At 42.2% G+C, this 25,818-nt stretch overlaps 1 protein-coding gene across 4 annotated transcripts in view; it reads left to right on the top strand.

The window, feature by feature from the left end:
* The window catches only part of LOC103187153 (muscle, skeletal, receptor tyrosine kinase), a 75,482-nt gene that overhangs the window by 11,939 nt on the left and 37,725 nt on the right, over positions 1–25,818 (top strand). Inside the window, exons 5-10 of one of the 4 annotated variants that reach the window (XM_042332628.1) lie at positions 365–506; positions 1,291–1,320; positions 6,588–6,617; positions 12,332–12,456; positions 13,760–13,919; positions 19,727–19,733. In XM_042332628.1, the coding sequence (XP_042188562.1) occupies positions 365–506; positions 1,291–1,320; positions 6,588–6,617; positions 12,332–12,456; positions 13,760–13,919; positions 19,727–19,733 (494 nt within the window). Of the gene's footprint in view, positions 1–361; positions 507–1,290; positions 1,321–6,587; positions 6,618–12,331; positions 12,457–13,759; positions 13,920–19,726; positions 19,734–25,818 lie in introns of all 4 variants that reach the window. The other 3 variants (XM_042332632.1, XM_042332636.1, XM_042332635.1) reach the window with 3 other exon arrangements.

Below are 25,818 nucleotides of genomic sequence, written 5' to 3'. Positions count from 1 at the left end.
GATATCTATAATAAAAATAGGAAATATTGGAAATCTGCACTAGGCTGAACAGCATCTGAAAGAGAGAAATAGGTTAAAGGTTTTGGTATTACCGTTCATCAGAACAATAATGTCCTGGCCAACAAACTTACTTTGTCTACAAAATACACAGTTACTACACTTTACATCACGTGAAGTGCTTTAAGTTGTCCTCCTGATGAGAAAGGCGTTATATCAAATCCAAGGATTATTACTATTAATAGTGATAAACAACATATGGAATGTGTTAAGGAATCCCCACAAATTTTACCTCAAAGTTTCTTAAGAGTTTTGTGTTTATGAATCAGAGTCAGATGAATAATGAAATTAACTCCATGTGTAGCAGGACTATCTTCGAACCTCCATATTGGAGTCTGGAAACTTAAGAATCCGCAGTGTCCAAATGGAAGATGCAGGACAGTACCGCTGTATGGCCAGAAACAGCCTGGGCTTGGAGTATTCCAGATCTGTCACATTGGAAGTACAGGGTAAGTCTGCTACGCACTGTTCAAAATGATTGTGCTTTATAGAACAAGAAACACCGGGAGTGAAAAATGTGGCTTGTGGTGCAATAATTATCACTGGCACCAATTATCACATCGCACAATATATTTTTTCAGCCTTTAGCACATGCTATTTCACTTTCCTTCTCAATAACCTGTAAGGGTAACTCATCCGTCTATGTCCTATGAGCATTTGAGTGAATGAGGGTGAATAAGAGACAGATAACTGATCACGTCAATCCATACACCTCACCCAACAATTCTAACAGTGCAAGTTTTTCTTCAGATCAAGATCAGTAACACATTCCCAGGGAATTTGAACACTCATTGATGGTGTTGTGGAAAAAAATCCTTAGGTCTCCTGAAATCATTCTTAAACCTAACCCTCAAGATCAGGTTGCCAGGAAGGGTGGTTGAGGCCAGGACATTTACAAAGCAGCTTGATACTATGATGGCAGGATGGTAGCATGGATATTCTGGAGGGTGAGATCAGATGGGTCAAACGGCTTTCTACTTCATCCAAACTGATCTTGTGATCTTATGGTCTTGTGACTGTCAAATTGCTAGCAATTAAAACATGACACTTCTCAAAGTTTCTCATGAACACGTGGTTCTTTCGCATTGCACGACAATCCATCTGAAAATCAATAGCCAGTGAGGATATTGCCTGCATAAGGCTTAACACAGCACTGTGTGTTAATGTGATCATTCTATTTGCATGACAAATCATTTTCCGATATTTATTTGCTTTTTTCCATTTGTTGTGCAGATTTTAATATGACAAATGCAACAGAAAGAGGTATTTTGCAAATAACTAAGGCCAAAAAAGAATGCCTGCTTGTTTCTAATACATTAGATTCAACTTAATGGGAACTCTGTTGATAGGAACATTTAGGAAGCAGTGTTGTTCATTCCAGACCCAAGTTCAATGTTCTAAACATTGTGTAATGAATTTAACAACAATAACTGGACATGGGGAGCGTTTTGCTCAACACAGAACTATTCCCAAAAAGAGGTTTCTACTATGCTGCAATAAGCAAAGGATAGCTCAGCTTGAACAAGCATCGCAGGGGAGAAATTCCATTGGGGTCTCGATTTACTCTATGTAGAAATTGCAAAGCGCCAGAATTTGGCAAAATCTTAAATTGTGAAGCTGGTTTTCCATAATTGCTTTCATCTCCGACTGCAGTATATCCAATTTTCTGTCCAACCTTCCTGCAATCCTATTGATTTGCCACTCCCTCCGTTCAACATCCTGCTTCTTGTCCCCTCCATCCCACCATTACTGGGCGAGCTTTCAACCATTCTGTTCCATTCTGATTCGCCCCCTCCCCAATTTTAAAGCCCACCTTAAGACTCTTTAAACATGCTTTCAGTCATCTTCCAACCTCCCACCCCCACACCTTTTTAACTCCTCTCTCCTACCCCCAGGGTGCCCAGTCAGCCATGTAAAGCACTTTGAGATAACCTCCCATGAAATGGCTACATAAATATAAATTGTATTATGTTTTGTATTTTAAGAACTATGGAAAACTGATTTAAAGTTAAGACTGAATTCAACAATTTGCCATATTCTGGATGCTCTAAAATGCACCTGAAAGAGAGTAAATCTAAACCTAGATAGAACTTCTGCGCATGTGTCTGCCACCTGTTACTGCTAAAGCCTGTTTGTTTTTTCCAAAGAATGCTGTATGAAGTTATGATCTATAGCTTGTGCATAACCAGAGTTTTCTTGATGTGCTCAGTCTACTGCACACTTTAAACATGCTCACTTTTCTCCCTGCACCAAATTATGTTGGCAACTGTGGATTCTGTCAATCTATTTAGGCCTTTCTTCCCTGAATGTTGCTGCATTTCAGTCATGCAAAAAGATAGCTGTTGTGAAGGTGTAATACCATTCATTGACTCCATTGCAATGTGGACATTGCAATGGCTTTGCACTAACTGCTTAACAGCCCAAGTATAAGGACTCAGTAGCAGAGCACAGGGAACACAGACAGGATCATGGACATGTTGATAATATCACCCATGTTTGCCTATTCCCAATAAGCAATCGACTGAGACATGTTGTGGGCATTACAGCCTTTAAGAATAGTACTTTGTGATTGCCAATCAGATTTTCTTCAATTCGAATAGGAAAAGGCTGCAATGGAAAATGAGGCTGTTTCAAAAGTAACATGTTAAAGTGTTGCACTGACCCTGAGGCATCGAGGTCAAAGTGCATGTCATTACCATCAACTTCCCCAATGGCCTAATGGACAAAGGCACTGCTCACCTCCAACATTAGTGATATGGTCACAGATTTGATACTGATTCAGCTCATCTCAATTTGGACAGATGGCAGTTCTGTGCTGCAGGTGGTCTCAGTGCTCCTGGGATAGGAGGAAGAAAATTAACCAATGTTCCCACTCCTGCTCACAATCCCGTGACCCAATTCCATGGGTACATGCAGGTGTTGAACGAATGTAGGATCGGATTCAGCTGTCATATCCACTAAAACCCAAACTAATTGAATCTATTGACATGAATAATAATAATAATCCTTGCATTTGATATAGCGCTTTTCACGTCGGGAGGACGTCCCAAAGTGCTTCACAGAACACACTGTAAAGTGAATTGACTGTATTTTTGTGGGCGAACGCGGCAGCCAATTGTGCACAGCAATGTCCCACAAACAGTCGTAGATTGAAAATGACCAATTTATTATTGTTTTTGGTTTTGGAGGGATTATTATTAGGCGTGTGGAGTAAGGAAACTTGCCCAAGGTTTCGCCCTGCCTAGAATTGAACTCAGGTCTCTCGCTTGCAAAGCGAGTGCTCTAACCACTGAGCTACAGGACTCCACTGAAGAGGTAGAGGGCAGAAAATTAGGGAAGAAACTATTGTCAAGAAGAGAAATGGGCCACTGGAATGCTGGCAATAAGACTGATTCCACTATCAGTAAAAATTAAACTTGTTACTCCTCATAAAATGCATATAATACAGTAAACGCCAAATAACTCCAAATAGCTTGTCATTCCAAGGGAAAAGGGCTCAACAAAGGACTTAACTGGAGTGGTTATGTAGGCTTAGGTCCTGCTGGGTACTGTGACTGGTATGGGCAGAGGTTGGCCGTACATTCTCAAATGCATTGCAGAGGCCTCTAGTCTATTAGAGGGCCATGCTGTGCCCCGCCTCCCCCTCTCACCTTATCCTGTAGAGGCAGGATGCCACGGCATTGCCCTCTAATAGACCAGAGGCCTTTGGGATGCATTTGAGCATGTACGCCCAACCTCTGCCCGCTGAAATCACAGGATAGGGCAGGAAGCCTCTGCAATCCAACACACGATCTTATAGGATGAGTTATCCGAAGTAGGTACTTACAGGAGTTTGTAGAATGCAACATCAACAACAAATTGCATTTGTATAGCGCCTTTAATGTCAGGAGGATGTCCCAAGCTGCTGGACAGACAAGGAATTGCATCCGAGCTGGGGGTTGGTATCAGGAGGGGTGGAGGGCATGGAAGCTGGGTGACGAAAGGTTCGGTCACAGAGGAGGGTCTTGAGATGGGCATTGAAGGAGGCAAGGGAGAGGGCAAGGCAAAGAGAATGTGGGATGGAGTTCCAAAAGGGGGGGACAGAGAGGTTCAAGACCCGACCGCTGATGGTGGGATGACTATAGCGGGGGACGTGGAGCAGGCCAGAGTCCATTGAGTGGAGAGAGCGGACAATGTAAAACAGAGTGAGAAGTAAAGCAGAGTCCCTTATTAACATTTTGCATGGAAAACAGCTACAATATTGACAGCATGGCTACTTAAGTGGTAATGACAAGTTAAGCCAGGGTCTTGTTATCAGGAATTTACTTGTATTTGCATTTTTGAAAACTTGTTTGTTGCCTTGTAAACTCGCTGAACCCTTTTGAGTATTGAATATCCTGTGAACTTTTCAAAATGCTGAACATCATAAGTTTCAGGAAAAAACTCCTTCTGGAAACGTTTACTTCCAAGTAGCAAAAAGTAAATCCGAAGAAACAACAAGATTACATTTGTATAGCGCTTTTCACGTCGGGAGGACGTCCCAAGGCGCTGGACAGAGTATAGCATTTCAAAAAGATTCAGAACATGGATAAACTCACACAATGGACTAAAGTACATCCTGGTGCTATTGTTAAGACATTGATTTTGAGGTCGAAATTCTTACCTCAGTCTTCAAAAGAATAAAGCAAACGGCCTCCAGCGATTCAAACATGTGTGTATTAGGTGAGATGCATAAAACCATATGTAGAGAGGGAATTATAGACCTTTTTAATTGGGTCTTTTTCAGCTAAATGAAAAAGTCCACAAAACTACCTGTACTCCTTTTTATTGGCTGAGAAACACCCAAGTAAGGGCATCTGGAGTTCCCTCTTTACACATGCATTTACACAGCACAACTTGCATAATAGACCCCAGCGGAGGAAAACTTACATTGCTCTCAAGGTGTTGAAACAGCTGCTTGCTTGTTGTTGTGGATGTGCCTTCTTGTATGGCTTAATCTTCATTCATATTAATAATACCCAGTTTACATTCATTGCTGAAGCCACCCCCACCCCTCCCACTTGCCCTCTCCTCATGTTATTTCTCTTTAAATAGACACAAATTGCAGCAGTCATCAAAGCCAGCCTTGTCTGTATTTGTCCTGTCCTACTTAAAATGTGTTATAAAAGCAAAACAAAAATAGAGCGTAAAGGATATGGCGTCTTCCTTTATGTTCAACGTAAAATTCGCAGTAAATCCACCAGATTTTGCCCATAGATAGTCAGAGCCGTAGCTCACCTGCTCTGTCACATGAATTGGATGCAGGGGAAAAAGGAAGGGGCGATCGAAACTAGTTGAAATATTCTAGATAGGGCGAGCGGAAGTGTAATCCAATAACTCACTGTTTATAAAGTGAAGACATTTCTTTGGAGTTGTTTAAAGAAGGGCTGATTGAAGAGCTGTGGAATGAAGGCAGCTGGGCTCAGTATGATGCCAGCAATGGCAGGCCCACCAGCCCCCAATCTGACCCTAACCCCAACAAAAAAGCTCATTTCCCGCCACAAGCTCAGGACTGAATTACTTTTTAACTTCCGCTTCGCTTCAATGTTAGTCTCTTCCAACACCACCCCCCGGACAGCTTCAATTAAACCTCAGTTAAAGTCTACCCAAGGCTCAATTGAGGAATCCTGCCTCAGACCCTGTTATCGTCTGACAAATAAATAGTTTTCATCCCCGGGGCTTGCTGGATATATTTCAGAAAAATTTGCCTCCGATTCTTTGATATTAATCCCTCGGCCTCGCCTTACAACCCCCCTCCCCTCCCACACACACTCAATTGCGTGTGTTTTGTAGTGAAGCCAGTCATTACATCACTGGTGGAGTTTAATTGAGGAGCGGAATGAATCATTATTAACCCAGTGTCACTAATATTCCCTGGTGAAAATAATCATGAATAATCCGCTGCCTTGGCAGAGCTTGCTCTACATCTGCTTTAAGTATCATTACTGAGTGCCTGACACACAGAACATGGGATTTCACTGTCACCACTTACCCATGAACAACAACACACTGAATTGTCAAATGCAGCCTTATACACTGGGCCAGATTGAGAATCCACACTGGTTCAACTCAATGCATAAAGATTATCTCAAACGCACGCCAGACCAGACAAGAGGTTTGACATCTGTACAGCAATCATGCCAGTCCCCTGACATCATGAGGTCAGAACATCAGTTGCTCTGCAAGCTGTGCTTTCCTTAAATCATTGGTAATTTATTCCCTGGCACAATCAAAGATTGGCAGAACAAAGTCCTAATCTCATTTTTCATAAAAGCAAGTTCTACATTTTTCTGTGGTGAGTGAGGTGCGCTGTGGTGTTGTGTTATTAAAGATGATTAGTTATTAAAGTAGAAGATACCAGTGTACTGGCTAATGTTCCACTGACAAACCTGCACGTTGCTCCTGTGGTTTGATTAGCAACTTTGCTTCTGATGTTGGCTGTTAACTCTGTTTCACTGTTGCACTGGAAGGTTTCTCACTGTAACATGCTTCTTGTCTTTTCATGGTGATAGAAGGAAGTGAAACTCTGCAGGACATCAAAGGTATCCTCGCTTCATTTGTTATCAGCATTTCTTGCAGCATTTTAATGCCAGACCAACTCTGTCCCTTTCAAACACTTTCTGATCTTGTTTATCGGGAATGGGTATTCCATAGAAATGTAATTTAGATCAGGATCCTCCTGAAATATGCCTGGTCCAAATTGAACTCTGAAAAAACTAGGCTGAGAACTAGACAACTGGATATAATAATAATAATCCTTGGATTTGACATAGCGCTTTTCACGTCTTCAAGACTTCTCATATAGCTAACTAACCCACCAACACTTCCCATACTGAAATGTGGACACACAGTTGTCAAATTGTTAATGGACAATGTGTCTGAGAGAATCAGACACATACTTACCATTGCTCAACCACTGGGAATCAAACAAATATAAAAGCACTAAAACATTCAGATGAGATATTAAACTGAGGTCCCATTTGTGCCTGTCCACGTGGACACTACCAAGCCCATGGTACTGTTTGTTTAAGGGGCTTTAATTTCTGTGCACAAATTGGCTTTGAGTTTTATCTACAAAATAAACAGTCACTACGCTCTACGGTGAACAGGGCTATACTAAAAAAAATGATTTTTATTATTATTTAACACAAAGATTGCTTGTGTAACCATTGCTGAAGTACGTAAAAAGGGTCCCTTGACCTTCGTGATCAGATTATCTGAGAGTGCAGTTCTTTCACAGCCTTTGTGGAAGGAAAAGAAAGTCAAACGAGTTCAGAAGCGGATGGGAGAAAGTCAAGAAATAAATTCTACCTTATGCAGTGTGTATCCCACAGAACAGACAGACAGTCATCTGAAACAAAGTCCTGAAAAGGGTGTGACCCTCTAATCACCATTTGCCACAATCTTAGCTTGGATCACTTTCAGATGTTTCTGCTGATTTTGTTGTGTTATTGGCATTGAGTAGGGCGGACAGAGATATTTAACTACCCAGTAATTGTGAGCTGCTAAAATTCTGGTTTATACCAAGCAACAAATTGCAGGTACTTACTTCTCAGAACATGACGTTACACAAATGAGGGGCACGCAGGCAATGTTAAAAAACAGACTCCCTGTGATGTTGAGTTGAAGGTTCAAAAGGAGTTAAAAGCCGGTTTAATTTTATCCTTCTCAGACATACAGCTTGCTGATCCTTATTTTGGAGTTTTGTCCAACCAGGCTGCTCCTGCTGGTGGCATCACTGTTGTAGAAATCACTTACAGTGGCAGATAAAGAGGGGTGTCCTCAATTGATGTCTCAGATCTGAAAAGAAAAGAGGAGAACAGTTAAACCTTGAGCAAAATGGATACCTGGGTGTGTCACTCACTCCCAAGACTCAGATGTCAATCAATTAAAATATTTTACTACATTTTATCTAATATTTTATCTAAAAGATATCTTTTAGAGTCAGCCAGGATTAGCTAAATTACACTTGCCTCCTCTTCTCCATTCGCAACTTGCCACCGTGACACAACTGCTATGTGATGTTGTCAGTTTCTTGAAACACAACATCAACAGTTTAAGCTCCATGATGATCTAAAGGAAATCAGTATTTTCCTCTGGTAGCAGGGTGTCTGTGACAGTAGGGGAGAGATTGTCAGTCTAAAACTGACAAAAAATATCTTCAGGTCAGGCTCACACAAAACTAAAGGAGAGGGTCAAATGACAGAACCCTTCAACACATTTGATCTCATCCTTTAGGAGAAGTTCATCTACAAAATACAGATTTTATAATTTATAATAAATCCTGAAAGGCTTTGAGCCAACTTATCAACATTATATTGAATGTAAGTATTATTATTTTTCCTGGTCAATGAGTCAGACAGAATTGGTCAAGGTAGAATCCATATTAGCTTTCAAGAGGGAACCAGAGTTGTAGGAACTCTTGCTTTTTGTTAGAAGGTTATAGGCTCAAGCTCAATATCAGGACTTTGAACTCACAGTCTAGGATGACACTCCAATACAGTGCTGGATTGTCACAGGTTTCAACTTTAAAAATGTGACATTAAACTGAGGTCCCATCTGCTCGTTCGGGTAGACGTTAAAAATCTTGTGGCACTATTCAAAAAGAGAAGAGAGTTTCTTCTTGTGTTTTGGTCAACAATCCTCCTGTAAGAATTAATTAACCATTTCATAACTGTTGGTGAGGCATTGCTGTGTGCACTGCTAAACGTGATGGGAGGAGCAAGGCAGAAGTCGGCCGCTCTGACATGTGGTGGGAGGGAGAATCAAATGGGAGAGATCGCCTGGGTTGCCTCTGTGTGCTCCATCTGGTGACATCCCAAGTGGTAGTACTGGTAAAGGTTTACAAGTGGGCTGACTGCCTGTCCTCTTAGCCAGGGTTAAAGCACAACGAGAATGAAAAAAATAAAGGAGAAAATAAAATGAATTAGAAATAAATAAGTCCATCGTGCGTCATTTGTCTAAGTGGCAGATGTGGAATGTTGACTCACTATCTGACCCTTGGGATTGTGCAATGGAGAGTTTTGTTTTTGGTGGGCGGGTGAGGCTGGAGATGGTCCAATCTAAAATCTGTTGTTAGTAGCTGGTCCAGAAATACAACACAACAGAATGAACTTTAAAGAACTTTGACTTCAGCAAAATGATCTGATATTTATGTGGTTCAAATAATAGGGTGTCAATGGAACGTTAAAGGGTACTTTGTTCATTTTTCTTGTACTCTGTCTCAGGATGAGGGTGATGCTGGCATTTTGCCAGCATTTAGTAGGCACTGCTGGCTGGCCTGAGAAGCCAGTGGTGGGGCCTTCTCTTTAAACCACTGCATTGCTTGCTTGTGGCCATTGTGCTCCATCTATGTACTGGATCAAGATTTAATATGAGGCCTCAATCCAATTCAGTTTGAACTTAAATGTTGGTTCAAGAACGTATTGAACGTTCTCTCCGATGCATCGCCCATCTCTGCCAATACCTCTCCAAAAGCCACTGAAACCCTAGTCCATGCCTTTGTCACCTCTCGGCTAGACTACTCTAATGCCCTCCTCGCCGGTCTCCCATCCACTACCATCCATAAAATCCAGATCATTCAAAACTCTACCGCCTGCATTCTCACCCGCACCCCAGTCCTTGGTCCTGCTCCCCGATCACCCCAGTCCTTGCCAGACTGCACTGGCTGCTTATCCCAGAGAGGATTGACTTCAAGATCCTCACCCTTGTATTCAAATCCCTCCACTCCTCTGCACAACCTTACCACTCTGACCTCCTCTCTCCTCAAAACAGTACCCGTTACCTTAATTCCTCCAGGTCTGGTCTCTTCCTCGTCCCCCAAGTCCCCTGCTCCACCCTCAGTGACCATGCATCCAGCCATTATGCCCCGAAGCTCTGGAATTCCCTTCCTCACTCCCTTCGCCTCGCCCCCTTTCTTCCTATTTTCAGGTCCCTGCTGAAGACCTTTCTTTTCGACCACACCTTTGGTCACCTTCCTCCCCCTCCCCATGGCTCGGCCCTGGGATCTGTTATTGTGAAGCACTCTGAGACTCCGTCTGGCGTGGAGGGCGCTATATAAATCCCCGTTGTTGTTGTTGCATTATGGCATGATTGTATGGTCCAGTATCTCAACAACCGTGAACCTTTAAAACAATGTCCAATGTCCAGGTTATCAGGTCGCTGCTGTTATTGCATCTGGTTGCGTTCTCTGCATCTAGTGTGCACACCCGCAGGGAATAATGTTAGTATTTCTCCATGTGCACAGTGCACAGGAAACAAATCAACGCTGACCTGATGATCCAGAAGTTTGCGCATTTTGTCGCGCCAGAAGCAAACGACAAGAACAACCTGTATTTATATAGCGCCCCTCACGCAGGGTAGCATCCCAGAGCACTTGACAGTGGCGGAGCACGATGCTGAGCCAGGGGGAGGGGGAGGTGACCATAGACATGGTCGAAGAGGAAGGTCTTCAGGCGCAACCTGAAGATGGAGAAGGAAGGGGCAAGGCGGAGGGATAGAGGAAGAGGGTTCCAGATTTTCGGGGCGTAGTGGCTGAAAGCACGGCCATCAATGGTGGAATAGAGGACATGAGAGACATGGAGGAGGCTGGAGCCAGTCGAGCGGAGGCAGTGGATATTGGGTTGGGGATTAAGCAGGTTGGAGAGGTGAGGAGGTGCAAGGGCATGAAGGGATTTAAAAACGAGTGTGAGGCTCATGAAATCATTCCGTTAGGTAATAGGGAGTGGAGCCTGGTTATAACCGATGTGATAGGGGTATGGAGTTTAGTACGGATGAGTATGTGGACAGCAGAGTTTGGGATCAGCTGGATCTTGTGCATGGTGGAGCTGGGGAGACTGGTGAGGAGGGCATTTGAATAGTCAAGGGCGGGAGGTAATGAACACATGGATGAGTGTTTCGGCTTCGTCTGGGAAAGGTACGATCAGAGGCGGGCAATATGGCGGAGGTGGAGAAGGCAATACTGGTCAGGGACTGGTTGTGGAGTACTTTGCTGCTTTTACTTTCCTCAGCTGCCATTGGCCACATTGTTCCGAAAGGGAACAATTTACGTCTCCCTCCCACAGGCTCAGCACAATGGTACAATCTGAAATATTCCCAAGATTAAAACTCTACTTTTAGAGCTAAAAGTGGTGTCTCAGCACCACAGATCAGGAAACTGTCTAAACAAATATTGGAGCTTGGCGAGAACTAGTGGGATGGGAGTACGGAGTTTAGTGTGGGAGAGTATGCGAGCAGCGGGGCTTTGGTATCAGCTGGATCCTGTGCATGGTGGAGCTGGGGAGACCGGCAAAGAAGGCATTTGAAAAGTCGAGTCGGGAGGTGACAAATACATGGACAAATGTTTCGGCTGCGTCTGTGGTAAAGTACGGTCGGATGCAGGCAATCGCTGCCAGTTAGTCAGTGCCAGAAGCCAGGTGTATTGTGCTTACAGTTTGCACCCATGTGGCCCTCGACGTAGCTGTAAGGCAGTTTTCGACCACTGCACTATCCAATTCTGAACAATGAATGCCATTCATCAACAGAACAATAACATCTCCCTATGGTCAGCATTTTTTTTAAACAAAAACTATAAACCTTGGGGTGAAAATCCAATGGTTCATAACTGTTCTAATGTTCTAATTATCACATTGAATCTGTTATAAACCGTGCACTATTCTTCACCCCTATAAAGCTAAGTATTCCAACAGCCCCCCTCCCCCATAGCTCAGAAACTAAAGCTACTGCCAAGAGTGAAACTGAGCCAAGCAAGTTCACTTCCCAGTCGGTGCTGATGTAGCTGATCTCACCCAAGACAGCAGCAGGAAGAGTAAAATTAGGGCAAGGGAAACTTTATCAATATTCCCACTTCTACTCGCTATTCGGTTACATACATGGGAAAGTGCATGTTTAACATTGGACGAGACAGGATCAGGTCCAGTCACTGTGGCCCCGAAGATCAAACAGTCCACAGGCGCGTGCTGTCCAGGATTATACATTAAGAATGATCCCTTCAGTGAAGTATCAAAGGATCAAACACTATCCCAGCATGAGTCTGTGCCCAAAAGAAAGAAAGAAAGAAAGAAAGAAAATGAGAGAGAGAAAGAAAGAGAGAAAAAGAGAAAAAGAGAGAAAAAGAAAGAAAGAAAGAAAATGGTGGATGGGAAATAAGATAACCACTGTAGTCTGAAGCGTAAGAAGGAAGGAAGATTATTAGTGGAACTGCAGATTGTACAGATTGAACTTCCATGCCGTGTTATATTCCCATTGTTTCTTGCAGTCCCTGCCAGGATCGTGAAGGCTCCAATCTCGTACAATGTCAGTTTTGGTACCGAGGTGATTCTTCATTGCAAAGCCACTGGTTTTCCTATTCCCACTATAAAGTGGCTGGAGAATGGAAAAACAGTGAGTACATTTTCATCGTGTTTCAATTACAAGAATGTTCCATCAATAGATACTTGAACTCATTTTTTGTGTTCGTCTGCCGGGAGTGTGACATGTGCAGAAATACATCATCGTGCTTAAGAGTATCCAACCAGACTGAAAGTTCCACATAGGTATGCCACTAATTGTGGAAATTTCCCATTTGTCTGGAATGGAGTGTGCATCCTGCTTACCTAAACCTGGAATACCTTAAAGTTTGGGAACCCACTTCTATTCCACCACAGAGGACTGGCTCAATTCCGACATTCCATTGCTGGACATGTCATCTTGGAGCCAGCTCAGCCCCACTGCTGACTTTCCTCTCCTCCAGCCCCACACCCCCTCACCTTCCCAAGGAGAATAGCACTTTGACTCATAGTCTTGGCTAACACTTCACTGCAGTGCTGGGGGAGTGCTGTATTGTTGGAAGTGTCTTTCTTTGGATGAGAAAATAAGCCAAGGCATCATCTAACCTGTTGAAGTGGATGTTAAGATCCCATGCCAAAATTTGAAAAGAAAAGGGAGTTTCTCCAGCGTTAAGGCCGACAATCCCTCAGATAAAATTGGTCATTCATTTCATGGCTATTATTGGGACAATACTGTGCAAATTGTCTGCCACATCCATTTATAAATACAGACATTACACTTGACAGAAAACTCTGTGAAGCGTTTTGAGACAAATTTATGTTATAGAATCTGTGTCCTTGATCTGCAAATAATATTAATATACAGTACCTGAATATTAATATTAGTAATATTGTTATCTTCTGGAGAGTTGCAACATCACCCAGGATAGAAGATATATGTGTATCAGGGAGATCAGGACAGCACAAAGATATGTGTAACATTGGAAAGGACCATTACAGAAAATCTTTTTTTTTATTTTACCATTGTTCACTGCCTCTCATACTTCTCCCTTCCCCCAATCTCTGCCAACATTATATATTTGTCTTATTCCCACTTCAAATTGTAACGACCGTTGCCCTCTTGAGGCAATCCATTCAGCATATTTATCACTCTCTACTCATGTAGTCGAGTCTAAATCATCTGATCATTTTTTTGCTTCAGAGATCATGACCCTCTTGTGTTGACTGGTGACTAGGTCACCACAAACTGTAGTAATGTGAAGGTCCTGGGGCCAGAGAAACATCCCAGGTTCAATTGACTGTGGGACCGTTTCCAGTGTTCGGTACTACAAAAACTTCTCAATTTCAACCTCAGAATCCATTGTGCCTTTAGCACAAAGTTTGTGGTGTAAAACCAGTTTGCCTTTGATTCTCTCTAGGTGCCTCAGGTATCAATACAGAACAGTATTAAGAGAGAGGTAACAGAATCCAGACTTCGCATCTATGTTACCAGACCTGCACTGTTCACTTGCCTAACAAGCAACAAACATCGTGACGGAACATCTACAGCAAAAGCCACTGCAATGCTTAGCATCTCAGGTAGGTCTCAGCCACACTGTTCATCTTCCCTTTTATTTTAAGACAATCACCCCCACTACCATTCATTGTTTAAAGAGGAAAGTCTTCATGAATGAAAGTATTTGGCAAATGTCTTCACTTGTTTATAAAGTACACAGGTTAATGACCTTAATTTTGTTGAATGAATCATTCGCATTACTTGCAGATCATTCATTTCAAAGGTTGTTGGTGGGATATTTTTGTGCACAAATTGGCTGTCGCGTTCACCTCTAAAGTGCCTTTGCTACTATTTGAAAAGGGAAGGGAGTTTCTCCCAGTGTCCTGTCCAACTATCCCCCACATAAAATAGGTTACTCACTTCAAGGCTATTTGTGTGCAATTGCTGTGTGCAAATTGGCTGCCGCATTTGCCTACAAGCTCTTTGAGATGTCTCAACGACATGATATGACACTATATCAAATGCAAGGATTATTATTATTACAAAATCCAGTCTCCACACTTTATAATAATTTCTGGAGAGCACTTTGAGAAGTGATAATGTGATGTATCAAATGCAAGGATTATTATAAATACATTCACTACACTTTACTGAGATATTTTGATGTTATAGACAATATATTAAATGCAAGAAAATGCCTGGCACATTTATACTTCAATATTCTGTGCTATGGAATGTTTCAGTAACACAGGAATTCCAGGTTCAGATCCTGGAGACTGAGTGGAGACCTGGATGAGTCACTTTAAGTTTCTCTTTCACAGCTCCTCTGAACAGAAATACCAGTAGAGGCCTACGAATATATCAGGGTCTATCAAACACCAATCCCTTGAAAAGTACCAACGATTTCATTACACAAAGTAGTATGTGATGTGATAATGATCACATTGTGGGACATTATATTCCTGCCAATGTCCCAATCATTGACCCCAACCCACTCTGTCCATCAGCCAAGTTTGTTTAAATGGCTGTACTCAAAGGCACTTGGAATGGTCATTGAACGAGTCATCAGGCGACACTTTTTAAAGTTTAGTTAAGATGATATTCATCGAACAGGGACTGAAATGCTGGTATTCACATGGTGGCAAGTTCAAAAGGCGACAGTCATCAACTGAGGCATGTCCAGGAGAGGAATGTCTGATGGCCTGGTCACCTCACAAACTGTTTTTTTTATCTCATGGTTTGATGTCTCCTCATAAACAAGCAATGAACAGATCGCTAGTCTTAGCAACAGGGACGTTTTGGGCCACCAAACACTCGTTCCTTTCTCAGCACACAGCATGGAGAGCCCTGTGGAGGCCAAGAGTACAACATGCTAAAGTAATAAAGGGAAGGAGGATGGAGTACGGCTGTTCAGCTTCCTGGAAGGGAAACTGGAATAAAGTTTAACAGCTGTCAAGGATCCTAAGTAGAATGAGTTTGGCTGGTCACTTTCCATTTCATTGGCTGCACCATGAAGCTTACTTCATAACTGGCACCACTTCAGACTAATTGCCTTTAATTCATCATTTTTGTTGAGGGACAGTGCCTGCAATAGAATTCTCCTACTGGAGGAGTGTTGGAAGTCTTTCTAGAGGCTGTGGTTTAAGCCCATTGTGGCAGGTTAAGGATAGCACTGAATCTCCATTGGCCAGAATTAGAAAGAAACATTGGATACTCATAAGAGTCAACAGACTGGGCCAAATCAGCACCAGAATGGCTTGAATCACTGCACCATGTGTGCACACAACGTCTCCAGCTTCAGTCACTTCCAGGTCAATGCAATGATGATTTATCAGAATGATTCTAGCTCTGTCCTTCTACACCAGACGTGACACTGACTGAGGCACATGTGGGCTGGTGAACATTGTCCAAATCCTTAATCTGTGATGTTATTTTTAAATTGCTTTCAAGTATAGTTTGCAGTGCTCTTTCCTGTAGAAAAGGGCCTTCCCGCAAGCAGGGAAGAGTTTACCAACCTTGTGCTGTAAAATGCAAAGTTTACAAAAAGCGAACACTGCAGGTACCTATAATGGGCCTCAGACCAACTTAAGAGAATGACCTCCAGTCAGTAGCCAGTCACCTTCAACTTACATGACTCTGGATTTCAGCCAAAGGAGGTTACAGACACCCGGTGGCAGATCGGTACAGATCAGTATCGGAGCAGAGTTCCAGCAGGACCTTGTGACCGAGGGGTCAGGAAAGATCACCTCACTGGATTCTCATGGAGTCCTGTAGCGGAGTGGTTAGCATGCTCATATCACAAACGAGAAGACCTGGGTTTGATTCCTGGGCAGGTTGAAACCTTAGGCAAGTTTCCTTATTCCGAACTCCTCTGTTTACCTATCAGTAAGTAAAGACCCAGTTGTTAGTCGATTGGCGGATCGCTTTCCAGGGGTAATAATCCCTCCCCCCACAAAAAATCAATTATTCAATCCATGACTGTTTGTTTGTGGAACACTGTTGTGCACAATTGGCTGCTGCAGTTCGCCCACAAAATATACAGTTAATCCACTTTATATTATATTCTGTGAAGCGCTTTGAGATGTCTCAACAATGTGATAAGGCACTATATCAAATGCAAGGATTATTATTATTGTCAGATACCAGTTTAAAATGAATTTTAATGGTTTATTTTTAAGTGGTAAATTAATTGCCTCACCACTCCACTCACTGGGAATGAAAGTCTCGGGGGCCCCATTTCTAAGAAAAGAATGTTCCCTTTAAGTCAAGGGGTTGTACTTTCTGAAACATTGTCATTAAGGTTAGTTTTAAAAACATGTTTTTCCTGACATTTCTGTACCATTTCTTAATGATGCCAGTGTTAGCTAAGCAACAGATTGGGGAAAGATTTTACCTGGGACTAGATTTATTCTATTTCTGTAATACTTTGCTATGTGCAGCACTTGACGAATTGTTGGGTTGTGTTTCTGTGTGTGTCAGACACCCGGCTGGCCAGGAAAGTAACCCTTTTGTGGTATCTGGATTGACTTCCGTGGCATTCCTTTACTGTTACAAGGCAATAGAGACCTGACATCAGCAGCGCCAAGATCCAGTCCCACATTCCTGTAATAATAAACTGGTCCACTTACCACTGGGACCGGCCCACTGGTCTACTGATACATGTAATGTCTGCGGGCCAGACATTTGTTCCTTTTCCTACTGTGAAGTGACCTGGAACAGTCAAGACAACGTCCAGAGTCCAGTTAAAGCCAACAGCCTCCCTCGAGGCCCAGTGGGTGAAAGGACTGGCACTAGCCTGTACAACAATGCCTTGGAGTGCTTTGCAGACCAGATTGGCAATGGCTTTCTTCCCAGTCCCTGCTGAGAGTTAGTTGATTTGAGCCAGGACAGCAGGTGGGACACTGCCTTTGGCCTCAAAGCCCATTTATGCATTTAAGAGGAAGCTAGATATACGCTTGAGAGAGAAGGGAATCAAAGGGTATCAGAGGAAGGAGATTCATGTGGAGGATAAACATGAACTGGTTGGATTGAATGGTTTGTTTCCATGCTACACAGAATATGTAAGTCTATACCTTTCTGGAAAGGCAGACATTAACCAGTTACCTCTTCTGGTCAGAATGTATTGCAGTCCCCTGCTGGAAGGTTTGTATCTGAGAATGTCAGGTAAAGAATGGATCAGACTCGGCAGTGAAGTCCTGCATAGTCAAATGAGACTCACAGTCTAAACTTGTGCAACAACAACTTGCATTTATATAGCATCACAAAGAGTAACATCTCAGTACGCTTTACAGACAGTACCAGAAACCGAGGAGGGCTGCTGAAGTGGGACAGGGAGATGACCGAAGGCACAGTGATTAAGATATTAGATGGCTTTTGAAGCAGAGTGGGGGGGCAACCGAGGTGTTGAGGGAGGGAATTCCAGAGGATAGGAGCACAAAGCCTGAAGGTTGACCACTGATGATGAGATGGAGGGATTGGGGTTGCAGAGCCAGCTCAAGGGGAATAATTGTCACTTGGATGAGAAAAGTTTAATGAAACCTATGCAACAATTGATTTTCAAATGACAAAGCTTTGACTGGATATCAGAAACAGGGAAGGGATTTAGGAGATTCTAGCCATATGTTTGCTCATGTGATGGGACATCTGATACTAGGGGATTCTTTTCTACAGGGTCTCATCTCTGTGGATGTGCGAGCATTGCTCAGCAGAAACTCCATCTTTCACAGGTTTGTCCTGAGCCCACGTGATGAAACGCATCTCTAAGGCAGCTGTCAGCTCTGGTCAGCAGGTGTGGGCTTGAAAGACAGGCAACCACAAGTGGGGTTTGTTCCTTTCCTAAATTTAGTATGCAGCCTCGGCCAGGAGAGCTGCTGTGACACTTCACTGCATTTTTTCCCGTACCATTAAATTGCAGGAAGCATCTTTGTAATCCAGGAGACGAGCACATTCTCTCACACATACACTTTCTCACATATACATTCTCACACACACATTTTCTCACACATATACATTCTTTCTCACACATACAAAATTTCACACATATACACGTGTTCTCTCACACAAGCTAAGACACAATCTCTCCTATAGACACGTTCTCACACACATGTTCTCTCACACGTACACACGCATTCTCACACACTCACATTCCCTCCTAGATGTGCCAACAAGTTCTCTCTCTTACATATGAATATTCTCGCACACTCACAAGCACTGTTTAACACACACGTTGGATCACACTGTCCTAGTACTACAGTGGTCACAACTTTCCAGGCATAATGTGCTTTCCACCATACCTATACAGTAGCAGTTGCTGGGAATGGTGTGTTGACCAGTGTGTCTGCATAGACTTCAGCCAGTATGCTAAAGTCTGTTGTGCAGACACACAATAAAATGCTGACTGTACAAACTGATTCATGAAATGGTATCAGACGCATGCAGGTTTGCTTTCCAGTTGCCCGATTCCAAATGGGCAGCAGATGCACTGAGAAGTCTGGCGAGTGGAGGGGAAAGAGATAAAAGAAAGCTAAAGAAGGAGGGCTTGTGAGGATATGTTGTGCCTGTTGTAAATCAGACCAGTAGTGATACTGAATCCAGAGCTGCTCTGGTCACTGCTTTGTTCATCTCTCAGCATTTCAGTGCAATTGCAGTGGCTGGTTTGCTTTGGGATGGGTGTAACATTTTCTGATACACTGGCAAACCACGTTCAGCTGTGATATTCAAAGTGCCATTTGATATTAACTTCATTCTTCTGCACAGCTCAATACTGCAAACCTCACTGGAACATAGGAAATGCTAGATGAAAAATGACCAAGGTCCATCCAGTTTGCCTTCCACCATCCTGGCAGTCACATGTCATGTGCTGAACTTCTCATGTACTGTATCCCAAAATATTGTTTCCTAAAATAAATTAAAAATAAATAATTTGCATTTGAAAGAATTCACACTTCTACTTTTTCCTTCTCCCTAGGGAGCCTGTTCGTCTGTTCCATACATTTATTCATCTCCTGCCACCTCTCCACACATGTCAGCAACATGCTCCTTATATGTTTAAGAGATTTGGGGGGCGGGGTGGGGGGAGGGCAGGGGTGGCCAGGGGGATTTATCTTTAATAAGGCAATTTAATTAAAGTTTAATTTTATTTTCATTTATACATTTGCAACAGAACAAATTAAGGAATTTTCTACAATTATGCGCAATCATAAATACAGGTTAAAAACTAGGATGAATTTTATGGTCCAGTAGTGTGTTTCTCCCCTCAGACACACACATACCAAATATCAGTAGTTTTTTTTATACAGATGGAAGAAAATCACCTAACTCTCTTCTTGTTTTGTCTTCTTTCTAAATCTCTCTGTCCGGTCTCCAAATGGATTCTGCTCCTTCCCCGTAGAATGGAGGTAAGATCTTTTAAACTTTGTACACTGTACCACAAGATTGCTGACCGCTTATGCCACTGTCGCTTTGCCTGTGCCTGTGAATCAGTGGAGTGGACACAGGACATAACTATAAATCAAAGTCCTATAAACAGCTAGTTTGTGAAATATTTTTTGATTAAAATCAGAAAAAAAATCAGAGCAGACTTGAAATAAAATGTCCAAATGAGAATGTGGAGGATCACTTTTGATAAGACAAGCTTCCCGATCTGGTCTCTCACTCTCAACCTTGGATGCTGTGATGTTATTGTTGGCTTGCTGTTATCCAGGCCTGACTGCAGTGATATAAATAATGTATCAATAGAAGTAAACAGGGGAGTTGGATGCTTAAGCCAGCAGACATCTTCTGCACATTTTTGTATGTCGTGTGATAAATTTCATAAGTGCCAGAACAGGATGTTGCTGACAACATAAGGGATTGCAGTATCAAGTTGCAGTGGCAATACTCCGTACTGTACTTCATTGATGGCTGGGTGAACAACTGTGATCCTACGTATTCAACCCGTTGCTATTTAATTTTTAGTTGCTCAGACTTTATACATAGCTTGTTAGGTACTTTGTAACAACATGCTGAGTACTAAAATTCAGTCATGCTGCCTTGCTCTGGACCATCAAAAAGAGGCTTGTTACAGGCAGAATGTTTTAGAGGCTACTCTATATCAATATTATGGTGAAGATTGAGAGTGTTTTACCTGAGCTTGTTGTGTATCAGTGTTATAATGAGGGCTGGTGTTACAGAGAGTAATACACCAGAGGTTATTGTGTATCACTGTTATAATGATGGACTGGGTTACAGAGAGTGTTACACTGGAGCTCATTGTGTATTAGTGTAAGAATGATGGTCATGTTATTATTCAGAGTGTTATTCCAGAGTATTTGTGTTATATTGAGTGTGTCAAGAATGTGTTATACGAGTTGTCATTATACATCTGTGTTATATTGAGAGTGTGTTACACCAGATGTCATAGTATATTATGATTTACATTGATATAAAGCGCGTTTCATGTTGGGAGGACGTTTCAAAGTGCTTTACCACCCCCACCTCCCCATCCACCCAACATCAGCACACTGGTGGAGGTTGAAAGGTTGAAGTTGACAACTAACTGGAAGTATTTTGTCACACATCAGTTCCAGTACTATTGTTTCTGATCATGTGAAGAACAATGTTTCAATGCCACCTCACTCAATGTGAGCTTGGCTGGTTTTTTGAAGGCATTGCTGGGATCAGTTTTCTGCAGATGGGAATATAAATGGTGGTGGTGATTTCTGCTCGCCCAACATCTGTGCTGCAATTCGGGGGAGGTATTCACATGCAAAATCAAAGACTAATAATCTGATGTTTCTTAACATTTGATGTGATAAATATCGCACGTTTCATCCCTTGATATTTTAAATCTAAATACTTTGTTTATCACAGTAAAATCCACTTGATAGAAATTCTGTTGTATCCATTATAACAATTGGGAAATGTGACATTTGTCACCCCATCTACTGTTTGTCCTGAATTTCATCCACTTATACCACTGGGAAAGAAAAGACCAGAGAGAAGCTGCTTTCATTTCAGGCAAAACCAACAAACTCCATTGCTTGACTCTCTGCAGCCCTTGTTTTATTATTGCCTGGAGTGTTCTGCTGTGCAAAGCATAAAATTGATTTATTTGTAGATTGTTTTTTCAGAAACTTATTATTACACTGGCAGAATTATAGTCTAGTTCTCTCCAGTGTTTCCCTGGTGGTAGCCAAATAAATTAGTTGCCAGGGAATGGAAAGTCCGTTCAGTGCCACAAGCTATAGCAGGAGAAAGACCCAGGTTTGAATTGCAGTGGATTTACCGTCTGCAAGAGCAGTGGTAAATCAATAACATCTGGTGAATATTGTCACAATTCAAAAGATTTTCAAAAACTTTTCTTAGACTACATTAGCGGAGCCTGTCTCTTATGAACCTTAATGCCCACCCATTGTACAGAATATAATAATGATCCTTACATTTGATATAACACATTTCATTGACATTTCTCAAAGTGCTTCCCAGGATATACTGTGTGGTGACTAAAGACAAAGTGCTTCACAGGAAATACTGTGTGGAGACAGCCTAGACTATAAGTTTAAAGTCCTAATGTGGGGCTAAAACCCACAGCCTTCTGATTCGGAAGTGAGAGTGCTACCATAGAGCCAGTTTAACAGAACCAATCAGTAATTATTGACTAATATTCTAATGTTTATTCATATATTTAGTGTAATTAGTATCACACTTTTCATTCCTAAATGTTTTATATCATATGTCCTTTTGGATAAGATTTGTGCTTTTCATGTTGTGTGTCTTTGGGTTCTAGCTCCATATCAGGACTTTGAGTTCACAGTCTTGACTAACACTCCATTCTTGGGGGTGTATTGCGTTGTTGGAGGTGTCAACTTTTGGATAAGACATTAAACTGAGATCCCGCCTGCCTTTCAGATGGATGTTAAAGGTCCCACGGCAATATTTGAAAGTGTCCTGGCAAACAATCCTCTAGATAAAATTAATCATCCACTTCATGGCTGTTGCACAAATTGGTTACTACAAATACACATTCACTAGACTTTACAAACTCTTTGTGGAGCAATTTGAGACATTCTGGGATGTTATAGGCATTGTATTAAATACAAGGATGATTATTGTCTATGAAAATCATAAATATATTGCAGACCTGTTGTGGTATGATTTGATTCTAATGCAATTGCAGTGTGGACCCCATTCAGATGGCCCATTTACTTCTCATATGCCAGCCAACACTTGTATTCAAATGACTGACTTTCAGGTCATCAGGTCTCACCTGACATCACTTCCTACCCATTGAGCATATGCAGAGGTCAGGAAAACGTGTCAGTGGAGATCTGCTGACCCAGAAGTTGGCCGCATTGGCTTCTAGAATTAAAGAAATGGCCAAAGCAATCAGGTAATTTCCAATGTCATTTCCTGCTTTACAAGTGTGCCTTTTTTCAAAAAATGTACGGGGTGTTCACAAAGTCCTGATACCCCCATGTATTTCCTACAGTGCACTGACCAACAGCTGAAACATGTGGAAGAATATTGATAATTGTATTTAGAAATACTTAATTGTATTCAGTACAAGTATTTAACTGTATTTAGCCGTTCAGAGGATCAGTGTGTGTGAGCTCCATCATTTTCATGACAGATAATGATCCGTTGCCATGTTTGGTGTGACATCTTTTTCACCAACAAAGTATACAGTCAATTCACTTTACAGTGTATAATGTGAAGCGCTATGAGACATCTCAAAGACGTGATGAGGCACTATATCAAATGCAAGGATTATTATTATTATCTTCAGTAACATGGATGGAGTGACGAGAAAGTTAATGGTATCAAACATTGTTACATTTGACTCATCTGCAACAAAAAATAAAAATCATTGCAGAAAAAAACAAGGTAGGGGTGGTGGGGAGGTAACACGACTTTGTGAACACCCTGTAGGAACTGCTGGTGAGCAGTGTTGGCTGCTGTCTACAAGTGCAGTGAAACTGGCTATTGCAACAATTTATAGAATGAATCCCAATCATCCTGTTATAACAGGACTCCAAGGATAAAAGGGAGATGAGCCACAGCTGAAAAGGGAAAGGGGCCATGGTTGAAGGGAAAGTGGCTACAATTACCTCTGAGCCATATTATGAATTTCATCAATGTAAGGATCTGGTTCTAGTTAGGTCAGGGAATTAAACCGGTAAATCCATAGTATTAAAAATTAATAGAGGAACAATGTGCAACTTACCCAAACTGTGATTACAGGAATGTCCTGACAATTAGCATCTGAAATGCAATACAAGAATCCTAGGAAGGCTTTGCAGAAGCTATTGAGGGCTTTTTTCTATACATGCTTTCATTACATCGAGGTTCGACTACGCAAACTCCCTGCTTGACAGCCTCCCCTCTCCTCCCTCCATAAGTTGCAGATCATCCAGAACTCTGCAGCCCGTGTTCTCTCCTGCATCAGGCTTTCCGATCCTATCACCCACATCCTCGCCCAACTCCAGTCGCTTCCCATCACACAGAGGATACAGTTCAAGATCCTGGACCTCACCTTCAAAGCTCTCCATGGCCTTGCTTCCCCCTATCTCTGTGACCTCCTAACTCCCTACCAACCTGCCCACTCCGTCCATTCAGCTTCATGTCCCCCTGCCCCATCATTGGCAGGTGGGCCTTCTGCCACTCTGTCCCCACCCTCTAGAACTCCATTAGTCCCTCTGTCTCGCCCCCTCCCTTGCCTCCATCAAGTCCCATCTCAAGACCTTCCTCTTCAACTGCGCCTTCGATCACCCTGCTTCCCCCCCGCCATTCACCCTCCCAATCCGGACCTCCAGCTCGGGTCTGAAACTGTCCGGCGCCTTGGAATGTCCTCCCGAAGGCGCTACACAAATTTAATTTTGTTGTTCTTATATAAATAACTCTCTCATTTTATTGTATGTCTGGCCGGTTGGTCCCAATTAGAGGGTAGACAGGCAGTGTGCTGCAGACTCCTCAATAACTTCTTGTTCCATAGATCACTTAGCCTTGGCGTTGGGTCCTGTCCCAAACATTCAGTTATGTATGGGTTGGTGTCAGCAATAATTAACTCCAGCATGTAAAACTCTTTAGCCTAATGCCATTGTTCACATACATACTGAGTGAGTGAATGAGCTGGCAGATGCTTTTGTATCAAGGCTTCTCTGCTCAGCTCATTAACCAGCTCAGGAAGCCTCTGATAGCATTACAGTAACTAAACTGCAGTCTCACATGGCTCCCTGTCGCATATGGTGACGAGGTTGGAATTACTGTAAAACAAGTCACATTTTCCACAGGTTTAATTATTGATGGCCGGCAATGCAATTTAAACCATGCAGGAAATGAATGAGTTACAATTTAAACAGGGGAGAGAATGAGGTAACTGAAGCTTTTATCACAATCAGCAAAAATGTAGAAAGAGTCAAATTTATTCTCTTGATACGTCAAACCCTTTGGTAAGTCACAGCTTAATAACAGGAGGGATGGTATGTCTGGGATCAGTCATGGTTTCCTACCTATATTGGGAGTTTATCAACGATTTCCCATTATAAACTCCAGCAAAAAGATCCCTAGTATTAGTGACTGGCACACCGCTAAACACTGTGGTCTGTTTTTATTTTTAAATGTTGCAGCAGCCATTTCTTTGAGGACATCAATCATTTTGAATTCTGGGGTAAGTGGTCATAGACCTAGTGTAAACAACACACAAGGTCATATGATTGTTTCAAATGAAGAAGGTCCTTCAGTCCATCCATCTCACACTTCCAGAACACCTTCTTCCTGCCACTGTCTTTTAAATGAGTGAAGTGACCTGGCCTCAACCACTCAATTTGTTCCAATCAAAACAGTTATAACCTTTACCCTCTGGGTAATGAAATACTTCTTGATATCTGTCCTGAAATTGCCTTTTGCAACTCTAAGCCTGTGTTCTCTACTATCTACTATCCTGGTGCATCCACTGCTATATCTTTAAATTTTAATTCTTTCATAAAACCCAAAGTAGAACTAACCCCACTTGCACAAATGTTTACAGAATACGGTGAACACAGCAAGTGTCCTGTAGAGCACTCGCTTTGCAAGTGAGAGACCTGAGTTCAATTCCAGACAGGGCGAAACCTTGGGCAAGTTTTCTTACTCCACACGCCTAATAATAAGCCCCTCCAATAAAACAAAAAACAATAATTAAATTGGTCATTTTCAATCTACGACTGTTTGTGGGACATTGCTGTGCGCAATTGGCTGCTGCGTTCGCCCACAAATATACAGTCAATTCACTTTACAGTGTGTGCTGTGAAGTGCTTTGGGACATCCTCCCGACGTGAAAAGCGCTATATCAAATGCAAGGATTATGATTATTATTATTATTAATTCCGTGCCTGGCACTTTATCGTCAATAATGGGTTCTGCCCTATATTGATAGCATAACCCATGGTAAAGATCTACCAAAACAATTGCCATTTTTACTGATTTGTGATTTAGTGATTTGTGTAAAAAAGACTCCCATTGCTA

This window comes from Callorhinchus milii, unplaced genomic scaffold, assembly GCF_018977255.1.
Source record: "Callorhinchus milii isolate IMCB2004 unplaced genomic scaffold, IMCB_Cmil_1.0 Scaffold1, whole genome shotgun sequence".
Classification (NCBI taxonomy): domain Eukaryota; kingdom Metazoa; phylum Chordata; class Chondrichthyes; order Chimaeriformes; family Callorhinchidae; genus Callorhinchus; species Callorhinchus milii.
Note: the sequence above shows the minus strand (reverse complement) of the source record. Positions and strands in the feature narration are given on the sequence as shown.